Here is a 15746-nt window from a genome sequence, read left to right as displayed (position 1 = left end):
CCCCTGGGCTCCACAGGATCAGCTTTTGTTGGAACAGCAGTCTCTCCGTCAGGGGTAACCTCATTGTCTGCCTTTCCTTGGGTTGCAGGATTTAGTTTTTCAAAATTCCACAGAAAAGAGGTTTGGGATGCTCAGGAAGGGCGGCAGGAAGGTCCCCTTGGGTCCAGCCATCCCTGAGCTTGTCTTACACCCCATAGAAACCCTGCTAGAGCACCTTTAACATCCCTTGACTGCTTTTGGATATCCAACACTTCCCATCTCTGTCTGCGCCGGGTGTGACCCCAGGAGAGGTCGAGCATCCAAGGAGCTGCCAGAAAGGCAGAAAAGCCACTGGAAAGAGTGAGCTTTGTTGCAATATGAAAATCAAATGCAAAGCTTGGGGGGTATTTTTAGCTGGTTTAGGCTGCACAGGTGTTTGAAAGGTCAGTGGCGAGTCATTGGAAAAAAAAAAAATCTATTTATTTCTGTGTGTGGGGGGAGCCTGGTGTCGCTCCCGTGGCTCTGGATGACTGGAATCTCATCCTCAGCTTGGGTTGCTTGGCTTTCCTGAAGCCAGCAGGGGTGTGGGAGTGCAGGAATGCCCCAGTTTTGTGTGTCCCCAACAGCATGAGCACATGGCAGCCATGAGTGTCCAGCTCTGACGGACACAGGGAGCTGCGGCTTTTCCCATTAATAAAATCTGGGAGTTTGCTCCTTATCAAGGAATAAAGGCCATTTGCCAGCCTTAAAAAAATTGCATGGGGGTTTTTATGACCTCCTAGAATTTAAGAGTGTGGCAGGGGCCTGGATGGTGGCTTTGGTGGGCCTGGGCCATGGCTGATGTGGGCTGGCTTTGGTGGACCCGTGACCGCTTTGGGCTTGGCCGTGACCACCAGGACACGACCACCTTGTCTTGGCCAGGAACACCTTGGACTTGGCCAACCTAAACCACGACCACCTTGGATTTGGCCATGTCCAGCATGGGCTGTGGCCAGCCTGAGCCTGGCCGTGGCCAAGCTGGGCTGGGAACACCTCCAAGGTGGCCACGAGTCCCTTGGAGTTGGCCGTGGCCAAGCTGGGCTGGGAACACTTCCAAGGTGGCCATGAGTCCCTTGGAGTTGGCCATGGCCAAGCTGGCCCTGGCATGTGCCGAGGGCAGATCCTGGAGAGGGGCGGCGCTTCCCCTCCCGTTGTGTCACCGAGGGCACCGGGCTCAGGCAGGGCACGAGCTCCTTCCTCCCAGCCTGGGCCACAGCAGGGTCATGTCCCAGGTGTGACAACTCACCTGGACACATCCATGAGCTCCCAAATTCCAACAGGACCGCAGAGGCACCGGGAGAGCAGAGCCAGCAGCTGCCACAGGGTCGGCTGGGCAATTAAACCTTTTTTTTTGTGAGCTAAAGAAGCCCCCAAAATAGCACCTGAAACCAATAAACTTCCCTTTCAGGAACTTCTGTAATTTGAAACACACTCAAGAACAAAACAAAAAAAAAATCCAGAATTTTTTTAGGTTGTTTATCAAGTAGGACTTAGTGGGGTTGTTTTTAAATTCCTTCTCGTGGTGTCTGCTGAGGAATAAGTGGAAGGATAGGAAGGTCCAGAGGGACAAATGGGATGGAGGGTCCAGGCAGAAGGAAGGTGGGATGGAAATTTTTAGGAGCAGATTTTAAAACTGCAAAATAAAAACTGCCATGTGAAATAATAAAAGGCAAAAAAATAGTGACGTTCCACAACAAAAAATAATGTTAACAAATGCATTAAATAAAAAAAATAAAATAAAACAAGACACAAAGCATAAAACAACCCCCAAAACTTCTTCAATGCCAGCGAAAACCAGCAGGGGACAAGAAGTGCATGGAAGGTGCCCATCAGCTGGGCTTGAGCCCACAACCACAGAAATGTGAGGAAAGGCAAAAAAATTCCAAAGAATCCCCATACAACTCCCAGCTGGAGCAGCTTTTGGGGTTGGGAACACTCGAGGCAGCACCTGACAAAGCAAATTTGTTGGGTGGCCTAAAGCATCTCGGAGCTCCAGGATGACGAAATGGAGAGGGGAACACCAGGTCTGGAGGGAGAATGGGTGAAAAATGGGAAAAACTGGTGATAAAGCAACAAATATCCTCTTCTCAGGAGAACCTCAATCCCTACAAAGAACCAGCACTCGGGACAAATAGTTGAAAGTTTTTATTCATATAAAACTCATATTAAGAACATAAAAGATTCTTAAAAACAAAACCAAAAAACAACCCCCAAAAAACAAGGCTCTTGCAATTATTTACAGCAGTATTGCACAAGTAAAGTGGCAATTACCCTGTCCAAAATTCATCAGTGCAAAACACAAGGAAGGCAGGGAAATTGCAGTCAAAAATGCTACATTAGCTGGGTCCTGCGACATGATTTAGTGATTCACGTGATCCCATGGGATGGCTGCTCCAGGAAAACCTGGCTGGAGCAATCCCTGGGGGTGGAGGAACCAAATTCCAAATTCCCACTGAATTTCACTAATGCTGAAGTCTTTGATGTGCCTAAATCACTCCTGGGAAGCGGGGACTTAGGCACTTGGAGAAAAATAAGATTAAAATCTTGTTATCCACACTACGATGGCTTTGGAAGGGGATCCAACACTTCTGGCAGGGAGGAAACCGAATCTTCACAGGAACTTAAATAAGCAGGAAATAAATATACAACATTTCTACAAGTTACAGCATTAAACAGTAGAGTGCATTAATTACACAGGGAAAAAAAAAGAAAAAAAAAAAAAGAACCTACAGTATTTACCAATTCCACTCTAAAAAAAGTATAGGAAAAAACCAGGATTTTTTAAAATTTTTTTTTAGTTTTTTTTAAAGTATTTCTAAGCTGTACAAAACTTACAGGAGAGAAAGGAGAGGGAGTACATTGCACACAGATATTTGGCTCAGATGATGAAAATAATATGGTACTCTACTCTAATAAATATCTGAGTATTTACAGTTTGGTGCAAAAGAGGAGAAGCAAGAACAGGATCAATCTGGTTTCCAAGGAAAACTCTTCATCCTTTTGGTGCAACACAGAGCACTTAAACACGACCCAGAGCAGGCAGCCAACGTGGCTGAAAGGAGCATAAATCCCTACTTTATATCATTCTTCTGTTTTGAGGCTTTTTTGGGGGCTTTTCCTCACTAAACCTCACAACACCACAGGAATCCTATTTTTTGAGGGCTCCATTTCCTATGATTTTTGGCTGGGAACTCCTCCTGTGGAGAAAGCCCTGGGAGATTTTGCCAATATCTTGAATTTTTTTTTTTTCCTTAAAATGAATCTGTTTTTTGTCTCCATGGGAGGACAGGGTAAAGTGCTCTTTGGTGATTCTTTGGTGTACTCCAAGGGACACATTCTGGGATGCCAAAGGTTGGGAGATCCCAAAGCACCATTTCATCCACCAGCAATGATGGAACTCAACCAGGAGAGAGAAAAAAGAAAATCTCACTGGGTCTCCCCACCTCTGCTGCCAAGTTTTATCGGTTTAATTTTCATTTTACCAGTGGAATTCCATGGGAAATCCCTGGTGGCAGCCTACAGTAGGGCTGGCTGGGGCTGCACAGCCATGGTGAGCCAAAGCCAGAGGTAAATCCCAAGGGATGAGGAGCAGGATCTGCCCTGGCCAAGCTCCCTCGTTATTTGAACCGCTCGCTCTCCACCAGTGCAAAGCGCTCCAAAATGCCCTTCCCAAAACACTCCCTGCTCCTGCAACCGCTGCTCACCTTGCACTTCCAAGAAAAAAAAGGGAATAAAATTGGCAATTGAGGTTAAAACTGCCCCTGTGATCCCCCAGGAGCAGGTGGGGAGGCCCCGCTCCGACCCGCCAGGCACAGCCGTGCAGAGAGGTCCCACACTGGGGTCTGTCCATCATTAATTGACACTAATTATCATCCATGGCACTCAGCAGCTTCTCCCTGGGGGAAGCACCGCTCCAAGGGGGGCTTGGAATGGGGTTTTCCTTCTTTTCTTTTCCTATGGTGCTGGTGAGACTGGAAACAACCCCGTAGCTTTTGGGGAGCACCTGCACCAGCCTGAGGGAAGGGGGATGTCTGTGCATAGATATGGGATGGCCGGAGCAGCCAATCCCCCAAAAACATTTGCTGGGAGACAACGGGGACACCCACGGATCCATGGCTCCAGAGGGAAGGGGAAAGGCCCTGGGACACAGAGCACCTGGGAACTTCTCTCTCTGGGAGGACACAGAGCAGTCAGATCCCCTTGGAATGTCCTGGATAGATCCATGCCGGGCTGGCATCCTTCCATCTGCATCTGGGTGCTCATCCCCGTCCAAACACGGAGAGGATCCCAGGAAAACACAATCTTGGAAACCTCACAACAGGTCCTGCTGCCGTCGCCTCCGGCTGCGGTGTTCCGGGAGCTGCTCCCTGCCTCCGGAACGTTTATTGCTGGATTACTCAGTCCCCCACATCTGATAGCAGACACTACAGAAGCGTTTTCACACATTTTATAGAAAGAATTTCTTTAAAAAAAGGCAACCTGGTGGCTTGGGGTTTGGTTGGTTGGTTGGTTGTGATGGTTTGGACCCTGGAGTTCAACAGCAAAGTCTTGAAATTCAGAGTGGATCAAAAAAATAGAGATATCAAAACCCAAAAAAAATTTAAAAAAAAAAAAAAAATCAGTCAGCAGGAAATAGGCTGATTTGCATTATGCAAATGAAGTTGGATTTGGGGTAGCATTAGGTATTTACAGGTAAAAGAAGTGCTGATTAAATCCCTCTGCCCTTTTTCCAGCCTTTTTGGGGGCAAACACCCCGGAGGCAAAAGGAGAGGGGAGGAATCCGAGCCTCTGCAAGGCAAACTCTGAGGTCTCTGCCCACCAGCTGGCTCAGGTTTCCCTCATTCCTGCCATGGGGCTCATGCCACAGAATTCCAGGAAGGATGACAAAACATGATTCCACATTTTCGCTGAGCTCTTTTGAGAAAAAAAGGCAAAAAAAAAGAATAAAAAGAGTGGAGAGAAACACCGAGTAAACACCACTCTGCCATAAAACGCCGCGGTCGGAATGGGATGTCCACCCTCATCCTGCCACGTGTCCTGGGGGAGAGGCAGGGTGGGAGCCCCACATCCATCCATGAGTCCATCCTTCCCGGCCTTTCCCAGAGAGGAGTTCAGTCCTGGTGGCTGGGGATGCACCGGACGCTCACTGGAGCCTCCAGATGAGGCGGATGATGTAACGCAGCAGGCGCAAGATCACGACCTGGGGGTTTCCCACCTGGTGATCCAAGAAACCCTGGAAGAGAGGGAGGGGGGGGAAAAAAAAAAAAAAAAAAAAAAAAAAGAGAAAAACCAAACGAAGTGGTGACTTTCATTCCCAGCATGAAGCCCCCCATGCCATATAAACACCTGGAAAATATTCCAGAGGCACAAAGTGAAGTGTTTAACATTTTGCAGCCAGCAGAGCTTGGGGCTCATGACAGCAGTCAAGGAATGCCTCCCTCTTCCAGGAAAAGCCCAGGACCCGTGAGCATTGTTGGGACAAGGAGTGGCTGGATGACGAATTGCCCAATTTCCCGGTGTCTGGTCCGAGAAACGGTCCCACAAGTGGGAGGCCACACCCCTGGGGAACGTGACAGGGAACGCGCCGGGACCGCGCCGGGACCCGTCCGACAGCCCCGACCTGCCCGGCGAGTGCGGCTCTGGCACTGCTGCAGTTCCCCATTTCTAACCTCGGGCTGAAAGGGCAAACCTCAGAGGCAGGCAGGGCCGGCAGGCACGAGCCCTTCCACCCTGCCCTCCGGAGCCCAGACAGCTCGGGAGCAGCCAGAACGCTTCCAGAAGGAAAAGGGACCTTTCTGCAAAGTGCCTCAGGGATGATAATTAAACCATGGCTTAAATGCTCTGAAACCTCCCAGTTTTGGGTGCAGGGAGTGAGAATTTGTCACATGCTGACTGCACCAGGTACAAAGTGTTTTTAGGGTCACGCATGACATCCCCTGCTCGTGTCACCTGAGCAGGCAGGACGTGTTCTCTGCGTTCCACTCCTCGCCCCGGGCCAGCCCTGGGTTGGAATTGCAGCCGCAGCACTGGGAACAACCTCATGCAAACCTGGGGGATGCTCCCTGCACCTCACCCTGCTGCTGCCTGGGAAACACCCCCATTCCCAATCAAATTCACCCCCTTATCCACCACAGGGTTGTAGGGAGCAGCATGATGTGCCCAGAGATTTCCAGCACCAAAGGAGCCAGGATAATGCTGGAAGGACGTTCCTGCTCCTCACAAGGTACTCCAAATTTAAGGCACTGCTCTGGGAGGCAGGGAGGAGATGGGAGATGAGTAGTCCAGCACTGAACAGGCTCCCCATGGAATGGTCACAGCCCCAAGGCTGCCAGAGCTCAAGGAATACGTGGACAATGCTCTCAGGCATGGGGTGGGATTGCTGGAGCTGTGCAGGTCAAGGAGTTTGGATTATCCTTGTGGCTCCCTTCCAGCTCAGGATATTCCAAGGCACTCTGCATTTCTTCCAGCTCCTCTGGATCTGCCTGCTGCTACCAGGTGCCTCCAGCTTTCTGGACAGCCTGATCCCTCCCTTTCATTGAAAAGATGTCCCTTCATCCCAAAAAGCAGCCACTTTGCATCACAAGGGATCAGCCTGGGTGGGGGAGGTCTGAAGATGCGCATTTTGGATTCTGGATTGGGGTATCAGCCTATCACCATTTTGTTGCAGGTCAGGAATGCCAGGACATTTGGGAAGAGTGGAGCAGATGGAGATGATGTGGAAAAAGCAGGATCATAGCAGCCTGATCTCTGTTTTGTGGGAAAGCCAACCCTAGGAGCAGCGAGGAAGCGCTGCAGGAGCTATTTGGGAGCCGAAGCTGATGGATAAGGATCCAGCAGCTGAGCAGCGAGGAAGCGCTGCAGGAGCTATTTGGGAGCCGAAGCAGCCAGCATTCCATCACCAACACTGCTCCTGGCCCCTCTTCCCACAGCCGAGCCCGAGTGGATGGAGCAGAATCCACAAGCAGGGACATGCAGCCGTCGGGAACACTCGGCAGCTCATCCTGGCGAGCTCATCTTGCTTCACCCCCTGGGCTGGGCTGCCTTGGGCTTGGGATTGGGCTTCTCTGTGGCATTACTGCATCGACTCGGGTTGCAACACCCCAAGGTGAGCAAGTTCATGGGCTTATAAAAACTCTTTCAGAACAGTCTTTGCAAGAGAAGTAAGCTCCAGCACCGAGTCTCTTCTTTGCAGCAGCTGGGATTTGGGAGCTGGGCTGGGAATCCCACTGAAAGCTTCCCTAAAAGCATTGGTGCTGGGCAGCGCATCCCCCAAAACCCCCAAACCTTCCCTGCTTCTTCCTTTTTAAAAAGTTTCCTCATCACCATCAGGTCCAGGCCCAACCAACACCTCTGCCCCAAAACCCTTGTGCAAACCTGGTGCCCTAAGGCTTCCAGCCCCGATTTCAAGGGCATTCTAAATTGATTAAAGGTTATTTTTCATTGATTTGAGGCCGCCGCCCTGATTTGCCTGGTCCAGGCCACCCCCCGCCCGCGCAGCCTTTTCTCATCTGAGTGAGCGAAATGCTCACCGCAGAGAGAGTTTCCAGAAATGATTCAGCCTTTCCCTTTGAGAGAAATGGAAGGTGAAGAGGGGAAAGTTACCCTGCGTGGACAATAGGAGGCATTGAACTCGTCCCCGATGCGCCGCAGCTCCTGCGCGATCCAGATTTCCGGCTGCACCTCTTCAGCTGGAGAGTGGGATTGCCACCGGGAAGCTGCGTGGGATGGAACAGGAGAGTTGGAAACCCAGGAAGAAGAACAAATTGTATAGAATTTACTACATAAAACTCTCTAGTAACCCATCAACTCTTGCCATCTTATTCCTATTTTTTATTACTATTGTATTTTAACTCTCTTGAATCCCAGGGGCGCATGTGGGGACTCACTGTGCACGATGAACAGGCTTCTATTCCTGGTTATTTCTGTATTATTATTACTACTATTAGGTTTTTATTTATTTATTGTAGGCTCTCCTTGGGAGCATCTCCAAGCTTTGGTCCCTCTTAAACAGGGGTAAGAGCCAAGATGCCACGCTCCAATTTCCTTCCCTCGCCAAACCTCCTCTTCCCCCATTTTCTCCTTCAGCAGCAACTCCTTCCCTAACCTTAAAAACCCTCTGCCTGGATATTTTCATCCAATTTTCACTTTTCTTCCCCAAATCATCCCCAAGTGCCCAACAAGGAAAACCAATGGGTTTGTCATAGGGAGGAGAAAGCCACAGTTGGATTTGTGTGGAGAAACCACACTTCCAGAAAATGTGCTGGCTTGGTTGAAAGAGAAAAGGAAGAGTTAATGTGTTTATTATACTGCAGAATACTTAATTATTTAGGTCTACATCGTAAAAAGTTATTAAACAAGTGATAAATCCTCCAAATAGCCAGGGTAAAAAAAAAAGAAACAGGATCATGTATGGTACCAGCACCACCTCATCTCCCTTCCTTAAAGTTTAGGATCCAAGCAGGAACTGCAGCCTTAAGGAATATAAAAAAAACAAAAAAAAAAACCAAAACAAACAAAACAAACCACTAAAAAAGCATAAATAAAACAACCCCATACAACCAAAAAACCAAAAAGTACTGCACAAAACAAAGCAGTGTTTTGGCACGACAGCTTCGGAGGAATCACAAGGGAACAGGAATAGCTTCCAATCTTCCAAACATTCAAAGGATTAGTAGGGCAGTTACGAAAAAAAAAAAAAAAAGAAAGAAATTAAATAAAAGCCTGGCTCCAACCTGATTGGAAAATGCCTTTCCGAGCCAAGGCAGCGCTGCTTGGCCGGAGGATGTGTTTTGTTTTCACGCTGTAGTAGCAGCGCCCGCCGCCCGCGTCTCCTCCCGCCGCTGAATGAACCTCGCGATCCTCCCGGAGCCAAACGGGATCGGCCGGGGCGGAGCCACCTTCCCAAATCCCACCGCCCGGCCAGGCAAACAAAAACACGCGGCCAGCCGGGGCAGGAAGAGGCGAGGAGCGCCGGGGACGTGAGGAAAGCCACGCGAGGGAGCCGCGCTGCTCCCGCTCCATCCTTTCCCCGCTGCTCCAGCCTTCCTCCCGGCCCGGCACCGCGCTCCTCCGCCCCGGAGGCTCGGGCTGGGCTCGGTGGCTGAGAGCGAAATCGCGCTGAGGTTTTCAGAAAGGACTTTCTGCGGCGCTGCCGAGCGGCGGCGGCGAAAGGGGCCAGTCATAACTGGGTCCCCAAAGCTGTCACGGGCGCTTTCGGGGGCGGGGGGACACAGTCATAGCGCGAGCCAGCGCTGTGTCACCGAGGGTGACACGGCCGCCCCGGGCACGGCGACAGCGGCACCGCCGGGAGGCCGCGCCTGGCTCCGGCCCGTGGGATGCTCCGGCACGGAATTGGTGCAATTCCCTCTCGGAAAGGCAAAGAGGCCAAGCCCAAATTGCAACGTCAGCTCCTGGGTTAGGTATCCAACTCCCACCCCCCCTGCAAAGGAAATCTTGGAGAGCCGGGAGAAAACAGCAGCGATTCCAAAACAAGAGCATCAGGAGATCAGCAGCGGATTCCCAGCTCAAGGTTTTCCCCTTAAATCCAAATATTTGCGTGTGGAGAATCTCCTTTGAGAGCAACAGGTTTATACTGCTGCTCTCCTCATGGGAATACACACCGGGACCAAACCAGCACTGGGAAAACCCACATCCAGAGCACCTGCTCCAGCCACATTCCCAAAATCCACACGCAAACAAACACATGTCTTCAGACCGAAAATCCAATGGAAGGAAAAGAAGGAGAAAATACCATGCACAAAGTCACCCAGTGCCTCCAGAAAGAGTGAGTTTGTCTCGGGTGACTTACACTCCCAGCTGGGAATTCCCCATCCCTGCCGATCTCCTCCCCCAAAAGCAGGATCAAGCCTCTTCCTCTGGCACAACCAAATCAACTCACCCTTGCTCCTCTCCTTCCCATCCCCAAAAGCATTGTCCTGGATATGCCCGGCTGGCACTGCAACCCTTCCATCCCAGAGCATCCCCTCGCTGCTTTTGTCGCATTTCCCAAAAGAAACAGCTCTGGAGGCAGCTGGATGTGTGCCCTGAGCTGTCAGAAAGGCAGCACAGCCCAAAGCATCACTTCCCAAAACCTCCACACCAACAGCTCCTCCTTACACAACCCAGGGCATTCCCAAGGGCTGCCTCCACCTTTATTTGCCCTCATCAAAACCTTTGGGGAAGGCTTTTGCAAGATTTAGAGAGGGACTTTTGAGGCAGAGCATGAGCTTGCCATGCTGGAGCAGCCTTGGAGCAGTTCCCCACTGCCCATGGGAGAGGCCGGGAGCATCCGTCGCTTCTGCTTGCAGGAAACGCCTGTTTATTTTAATAAAAATAATAATAATTATTATTATTGCTTATGTTTCTGAGAGAAACTCTCCACCTTGCAGCCTCTGCTCACAACAGATAAAATCAGTGGGTAAAAGCACAACAAAAATATCTCCTTTGCTTCCTTCCCCAGGGACTGACCCACTTCCATGTGGAAAACTTCACGGCACGCATCCAGCTGGACACTGCCAAGGCACAGGGATTGAGGAGGAGGTGTGCAGGGCAAAGCCATGGATATTTCCCAAGGAAAGCTGCACGGGAAGTCACAGCCTGGGAGCTGCAGGCCTGGATGGGGATAAAACAGCTCTGTAGCTCCATGTTCCCAGCTTAATCCATTCAGGAGTATCCAGGACTCCCAGTTAAACAGTACTGAGGATTTTCCATTTGCTTATACTTGTTTAGGATGATGCCCCTAGCAACACTCACAGAGCAAAGGCTCCAATAAAACAGCTGATGAGAGCACAGGAATTTGGGGGGGGGGGGAAATCAGGGAAAACATCAATTTCTTCCCAGATAAAAGAAACCGAAGCCTTGGCTCTCCCGGCAAGGAATTCCGGGAGCATCCCTGCCTGGCCGTGCCAGAGTGAGATTGTGAAACACGAATTAAGCTGTAATTACTGCAATAATGTCACAAAATCTTTCCTAAGGGCACGTTACAGCCAGGCCTCCACAGCCAGAGCCAGGAGGGAGCAAAAACACCACCAACCAAAAAAGATGGTGTTTAGATCCCAAAAAGCTCGGAGCTGGCGTTTGTCATCCCCATGCCTCGCACCCACCGTGCCCTGGTGGAAGCTAAAAGGTGGGAGTTCAAAGGTTTCCTCCAATTAGAGGGAATTCATCAGGAGAGGCGAATGCTGGACGTTCACGCAGCTCCCGCGGGCAGCTTTTCCCTGCTGGAGAGGCTTCACCTGGCAAAGCCACTCGTAAACACGCCCCCGCCCGCCTCCGGGCCGCTTCCCAGCGGGATTTTGGGATGCATGACCCCAGCACCTCTGCCACTGATCGATGAGAGAGCCGGCAGCGACGCACGAGCCAGGAGCCACTTGTTTGGCAAAACAGCCTGGGACGAGCGAGCCCTGAGTAGGAAACTGGACTCAACAACTCTGTCCCCTCCTCCCCTGGCAGCAACTGACCGAGCCCGGAAAAGAATAAACATCATAGTAATAAAAACCCCGGCGCTGGACGCGCGGGAGTTCCCCGGCGCTGTGTTTGCCCGCGGGCCCGGCCAGCTTCCACAAATCCCAGAGCGCCGGGAGAGCCTCCAGCCCGCGGCACGGCTGCTCCCAAAATCCGCAGGGTGGGATGCGGGGGGTGCTGCTGCAGGTGCCTCGCGTGGCTACCTGTGTTTTCCATCATTCCAAGGGAAGCCCCTCGAGGCAAAGAGCAGGACCCCCCCCCCAGGCACCCCTCAACAACCCCCTGGCACGGCAGGCTCACAGCTCCACACAGCCCTCCTCTGCAGCCGCACCTGTGCACAAACCCCTTCACACGCCCCACGAGAGAGAATCCGTGTTTTCCGCGGTTCTGAGGACAGCCAAGCCAGGTGAGGAGGGGAAGGCGAGGAAAGCCAAGCCAGGTGAAGGGGTCGGAAAAGCGCTCCTGCACTTCCAACCTACCCTTGAACTGTGCATTCACCCTCCACACATCTCCCCCGGCACTTCACCCTCACACCTTCGCACGCCCCCACAGGAACTCGGTTCTGAGGAAAGCCACGCCAGGTGAGGAGGGGGAGCGAGGGCAGCCGAGCCCGGCGGGGAAAGGAGGCGAGGAGGAGGAGGAGGATGGGGAGCCGCGCCCCAGAGCTTACCCATGGCGCTGAGGCAGTGGCTGAGCGCCTGGCAGGGCGGGCTGGGGGTCTGCGTGGCCTTGTCGCAGCCCAGGGGCGCGGGGCTGCGCTCGGCTTCGAACGAGAAGTACCCGCTGGAGGAGCGCGGCAGCAGCGGCGACCTCCGCACGAAGATGAAGAGCGGCGAGCGGGTGGCCCAGGCCTCGGCGCCGCCCCGCGCCCGCCCCGGCCCCGGCCCCCGCCCGCGGGGAGCGCCCGGGCTCCGGCACAGCCTTACACACTCTGAGGGACGTGGGCCGGGCTGATAAACACAGCCCGGGGCACGGCACAGCCTTACACACGTGCACTGCCAGCCTTACGTACACAAACACACACACACACACTCATTCCCCACAGACATACACAGCCCCCACAAACACACATAGCCCCCACATCCCCCAGAAACACACACACACACTTACACACACAGCCCCCACAAACACACACACACATATTCCCCACAAACACACACAGCCCCCACATCCCCCACAAACACACACACACACATACACAGCCCCCACAAACACACACACACACACAGCCCCCGCAAACACAGCCCAGAGCGCTGCGTTCTGATGCCTTCACCCTTCCCACCTGCGCCACGCACTCACACCTCACACACAATGCTCACCCCGCGGGGTTCACCCCTGCGCACACCCCGTGTGCTGTGGGTGCTCCCCTTGCCTGCACACCCTTACACGCCCCAGGCACACCTTGCTACACCCCCATGTGCCCACACACCTCGCAGCCGGGTGCTTGCTCGTCACACACATTTTACACACGCACCCCTGCTGCAGGACACCTCCTGCACCCCACAGCCCCTCCTGCTGCATCCCTTGCACACTCGTGTGCACACACACACACCCGGCACTGGTGCACCCCTCAGCAGCAGCAGCAGCATCTCCAGCCTGTGGAGAAACACAGCTGTGGAGAGGAAGGGCCATGGAAAGGAAGGAAGGCCATGGAGAGGAAGAAGGACCATGGGGTGGAAGAAGCCTTATGGAGAGGAAGGACCCAGAGCTCATCCATCACAGGGGCTGAGTGCTGGAGCAGATTCTGGGGTGGTCACAGGTCCCCCATCCCACCCCAGTGTCCCTCACCTCAGCCAAGGATGGTCCCACACACTGCTGGAGCATCCCTGGCTGCTCTGGCTCAGTTCCCACACCCTTCACACCTCTCCAGTGTGAGAGGAAGGAAAAGTGTCTGCAGGTGTTTGAGTGGGCAAAAATAATTAGGGAAATTTGTTAGGAACAAACATCAGGGAAAAATTTGAAGGCAAGACCAGCAGCAGAAGGAAAGGGCTTGAAAGGGCTCAAAAGGTCTGGCTATCACATTTCCACACCAGAAAAGTGAGGGAGAAGCAGCGCTGAAAATCAGGCTTGTTCCTCTTTTCCCAGCCCTCCAGCAGTGGTACCCACAGCACAGTGCTGGTGGGGCTCCACAGGGCCCTGCTTCCCTCACGCTTCCCTTGGATCCAGGAGCCACCCGAGGCTTTTCCCCTTGGCTGGGGCCTGCAGAGCATCCTGTGGTGGTGGGGCAGAGCGAGGGGGACACTCTGGAGGCACCTGGGCTGCCGGGACACGGGGCCAGCCAGCAGATGTCGAGTCTATTTTCTCCTCCTGGCTCGTTTTCGTTTCTGCGTGGGCGGCTCACACGAGCAGAAAGGGGATGGGGAACAGCCTGGCCTTTCCAGCACCCAGCCTTGAGCTGGCTCTTCTCCTCCTGCCCTCGGGATTTTGGAGAGCCAGGACAGGCACCAAGTGCATTTTCCCACCGTGAATCACGGCTCCAGCCTCACGGAAGGAATCCGTTTCGACGTTATCCTCGTTCCTCTTGTCGTGAGCCATCTCGGAGGAATTTGCACCGAAGCCCATCCCAAACATCCTTAATTTTCGGCACTGTGGGCACAGATTGAGGGAGGGGGAGTAGAAACATGCCCCTCAACACTGCTTCAGGACCTGCAGCATCCATCCCCAGCTCCCTGAGAATGCTGTTTGGGAATGCCTCATCCCAGCCTTCCTATGCACCCATCAACATCCATGTGCAGGGAGCTTTCCCTTGTCCCACATGGAAATGAGAGGGATGGAGGAGGATGGTGGGGATCCCATGCTGCTGCAGCATTCCAGTTGTGGCATCTCCCACCCAGTCTTCACAGAATCACTTAGGCTGGAAACAATCTCCCAGATCACGGAGCCCAGTCCAATCCCTGCAGGCTGTCCCTGCCACTGGGAAGTGGGCAGGGAGGAAGTTGGAGCAAAGAAGATGGGGTCTAGCTGGAGGGAACAGACTCCTCACAGTGCCCTGAAAACCCCCAGGGAAAACCACCGCCAACCCCTCCTCCCCACCCAGCAGGTGCTCACCAAAGCCATTCTGACCTGAACAAAGCGCCAACGGAAAAAAATGACACCTTGTTCTCCCTCTCCTGCAACCATTATGATAAATGTTAACCTCACTCGTGCTGCCAGATAAAATCAGGTTTGAGCCTCAAGCGCGAGGCTTTTTCTGAGCCAGGCTTGGAGCCTGACCTTTACAGAGCTCCCAGTTTCAAACACCAACCCAAAATCAAACCCTTTGTCATCAGCGTGGGGGTGCTTGAGCAGCAAAGGTTGGATAGAGATAACAACAGGTGGGTTTTGTTAAAAAAAAAAGTGTCTTTTAGTTAGAGAAACTCCCAAACCCTCCCTGGGGGATCTCCACACATCCACAGTGGTGACAGTGATGTGGGGGTGAATCAAGTGACAAAAATAGTCCCGTTGTGACCTGAATGGTCCCCAGGCTGGGCAGAGGGTGGCACTTGGATTCCCTGCTGCCACCAGTGAATTTGGGACCTGTTATGTAAATATGCAAAGTTATTTATTGTTCCTAATGGGGCAAGTGCTGTGGGTGACCAAGGAAGGAGACCAGGACTGCTGCTTCATTATTGTGCACCTCACTAATTACTGAGATGGCTGCAGCTTTCAACAACCTCACACTATATGCCTTCAAAGCCAAAATTAAGAATTTTGGCCAGGAATTGCAGGGAGGTGGCAGCAGAAAGGGCTTGGCGGGGCTGAGTGGTGATGGGCCACCACCAGCAAGGGATGGAGGAGCTGGGAGAGAGCCTCAGACCCCAGGGGGGGGCCCTGCTCGATGGCAGAGGGTGAAAGATGAGTAAACCTGGGTTTTCTGCAGAAGAAAAGGCAGAGCCACCCACCCACACACCAGGAAATCTCTCCTCTCCCGTGTGGGTGGTGGAGGCCCCGAGATGAGTTATCTCTAAAGGGCGACTCTGGGGATACCTCGAGATCTTCAGCGGCGTGGAGCCGGCGCGTGCCGGCGAGGAAATATCACCCTGCCAGCTGGGGCCTGGGCTTCACTCCTGGGGCTTTCAAGAGCTTGGTTTAAATCAAGTACCACAGCAGAACCTCCACCCCACCTCATCGCTGCACTGATCCATTTTTACCCCTCGTGGGATGGTTTTAACCCTTCTCCTCCCTGCTGCTCATGGGACGGGGGGCAGGAGTAGGTGGCGGGGACAGGGGGCTGTTTTTAAGGGTGTTTAATGTAAAATAACAGCATTTATTAAAAGCAAAGCTGC

At 52.8% G+C, this 15746-nt stretch overlaps 1 protein-coding gene across 1 annotated transcript; it reads right to left on the bottom strand.

Moving 5' to 3' along the window:
- Positions 1-2154: 2154 nt before the first annotated feature.
- BCL2L11 (BCL2 like 11) lies at positions 2155-14016 on the bottom strand. The gene is made up of 4 exons (XM_041417149.1): positions 13944-14016; positions 12152-12412; positions 7621-7733; positions 2155-5251 (listed from the first exon to the last, which is right to left on the bottom strand). Exons 1-4 carry the CDS (start codon positions 14014-14016, stop codon positions 5162-5164), a joined length of 537 nt encoding a protein of 178 aa, XP_041273083.1. The 3' UTR covers positions 2155-5161.
- Positions 14017-15746: the final 1730 nt, after the last annotated feature.

This window comes from Onychostruthus taczanowskii, unplaced genomic scaffold (assembly GCF_017590055.1).
Source record: "Onychostruthus taczanowskii isolate IOZ18803 unplaced genomic scaffold, ASM1759005v1 scaffold55, whole genome shotgun sequence".
Classification (NCBI taxonomy): domain Eukaryota; kingdom Metazoa; phylum Chordata; class Aves; order Passeriformes; family Passeridae; genus Onychostruthus; species Onychostruthus taczanowskii.
The sequence above is the reverse complement of the archived record's forward strand: the minus strand, read 5'-3'. Positions and strand labels throughout refer to the sequence as shown.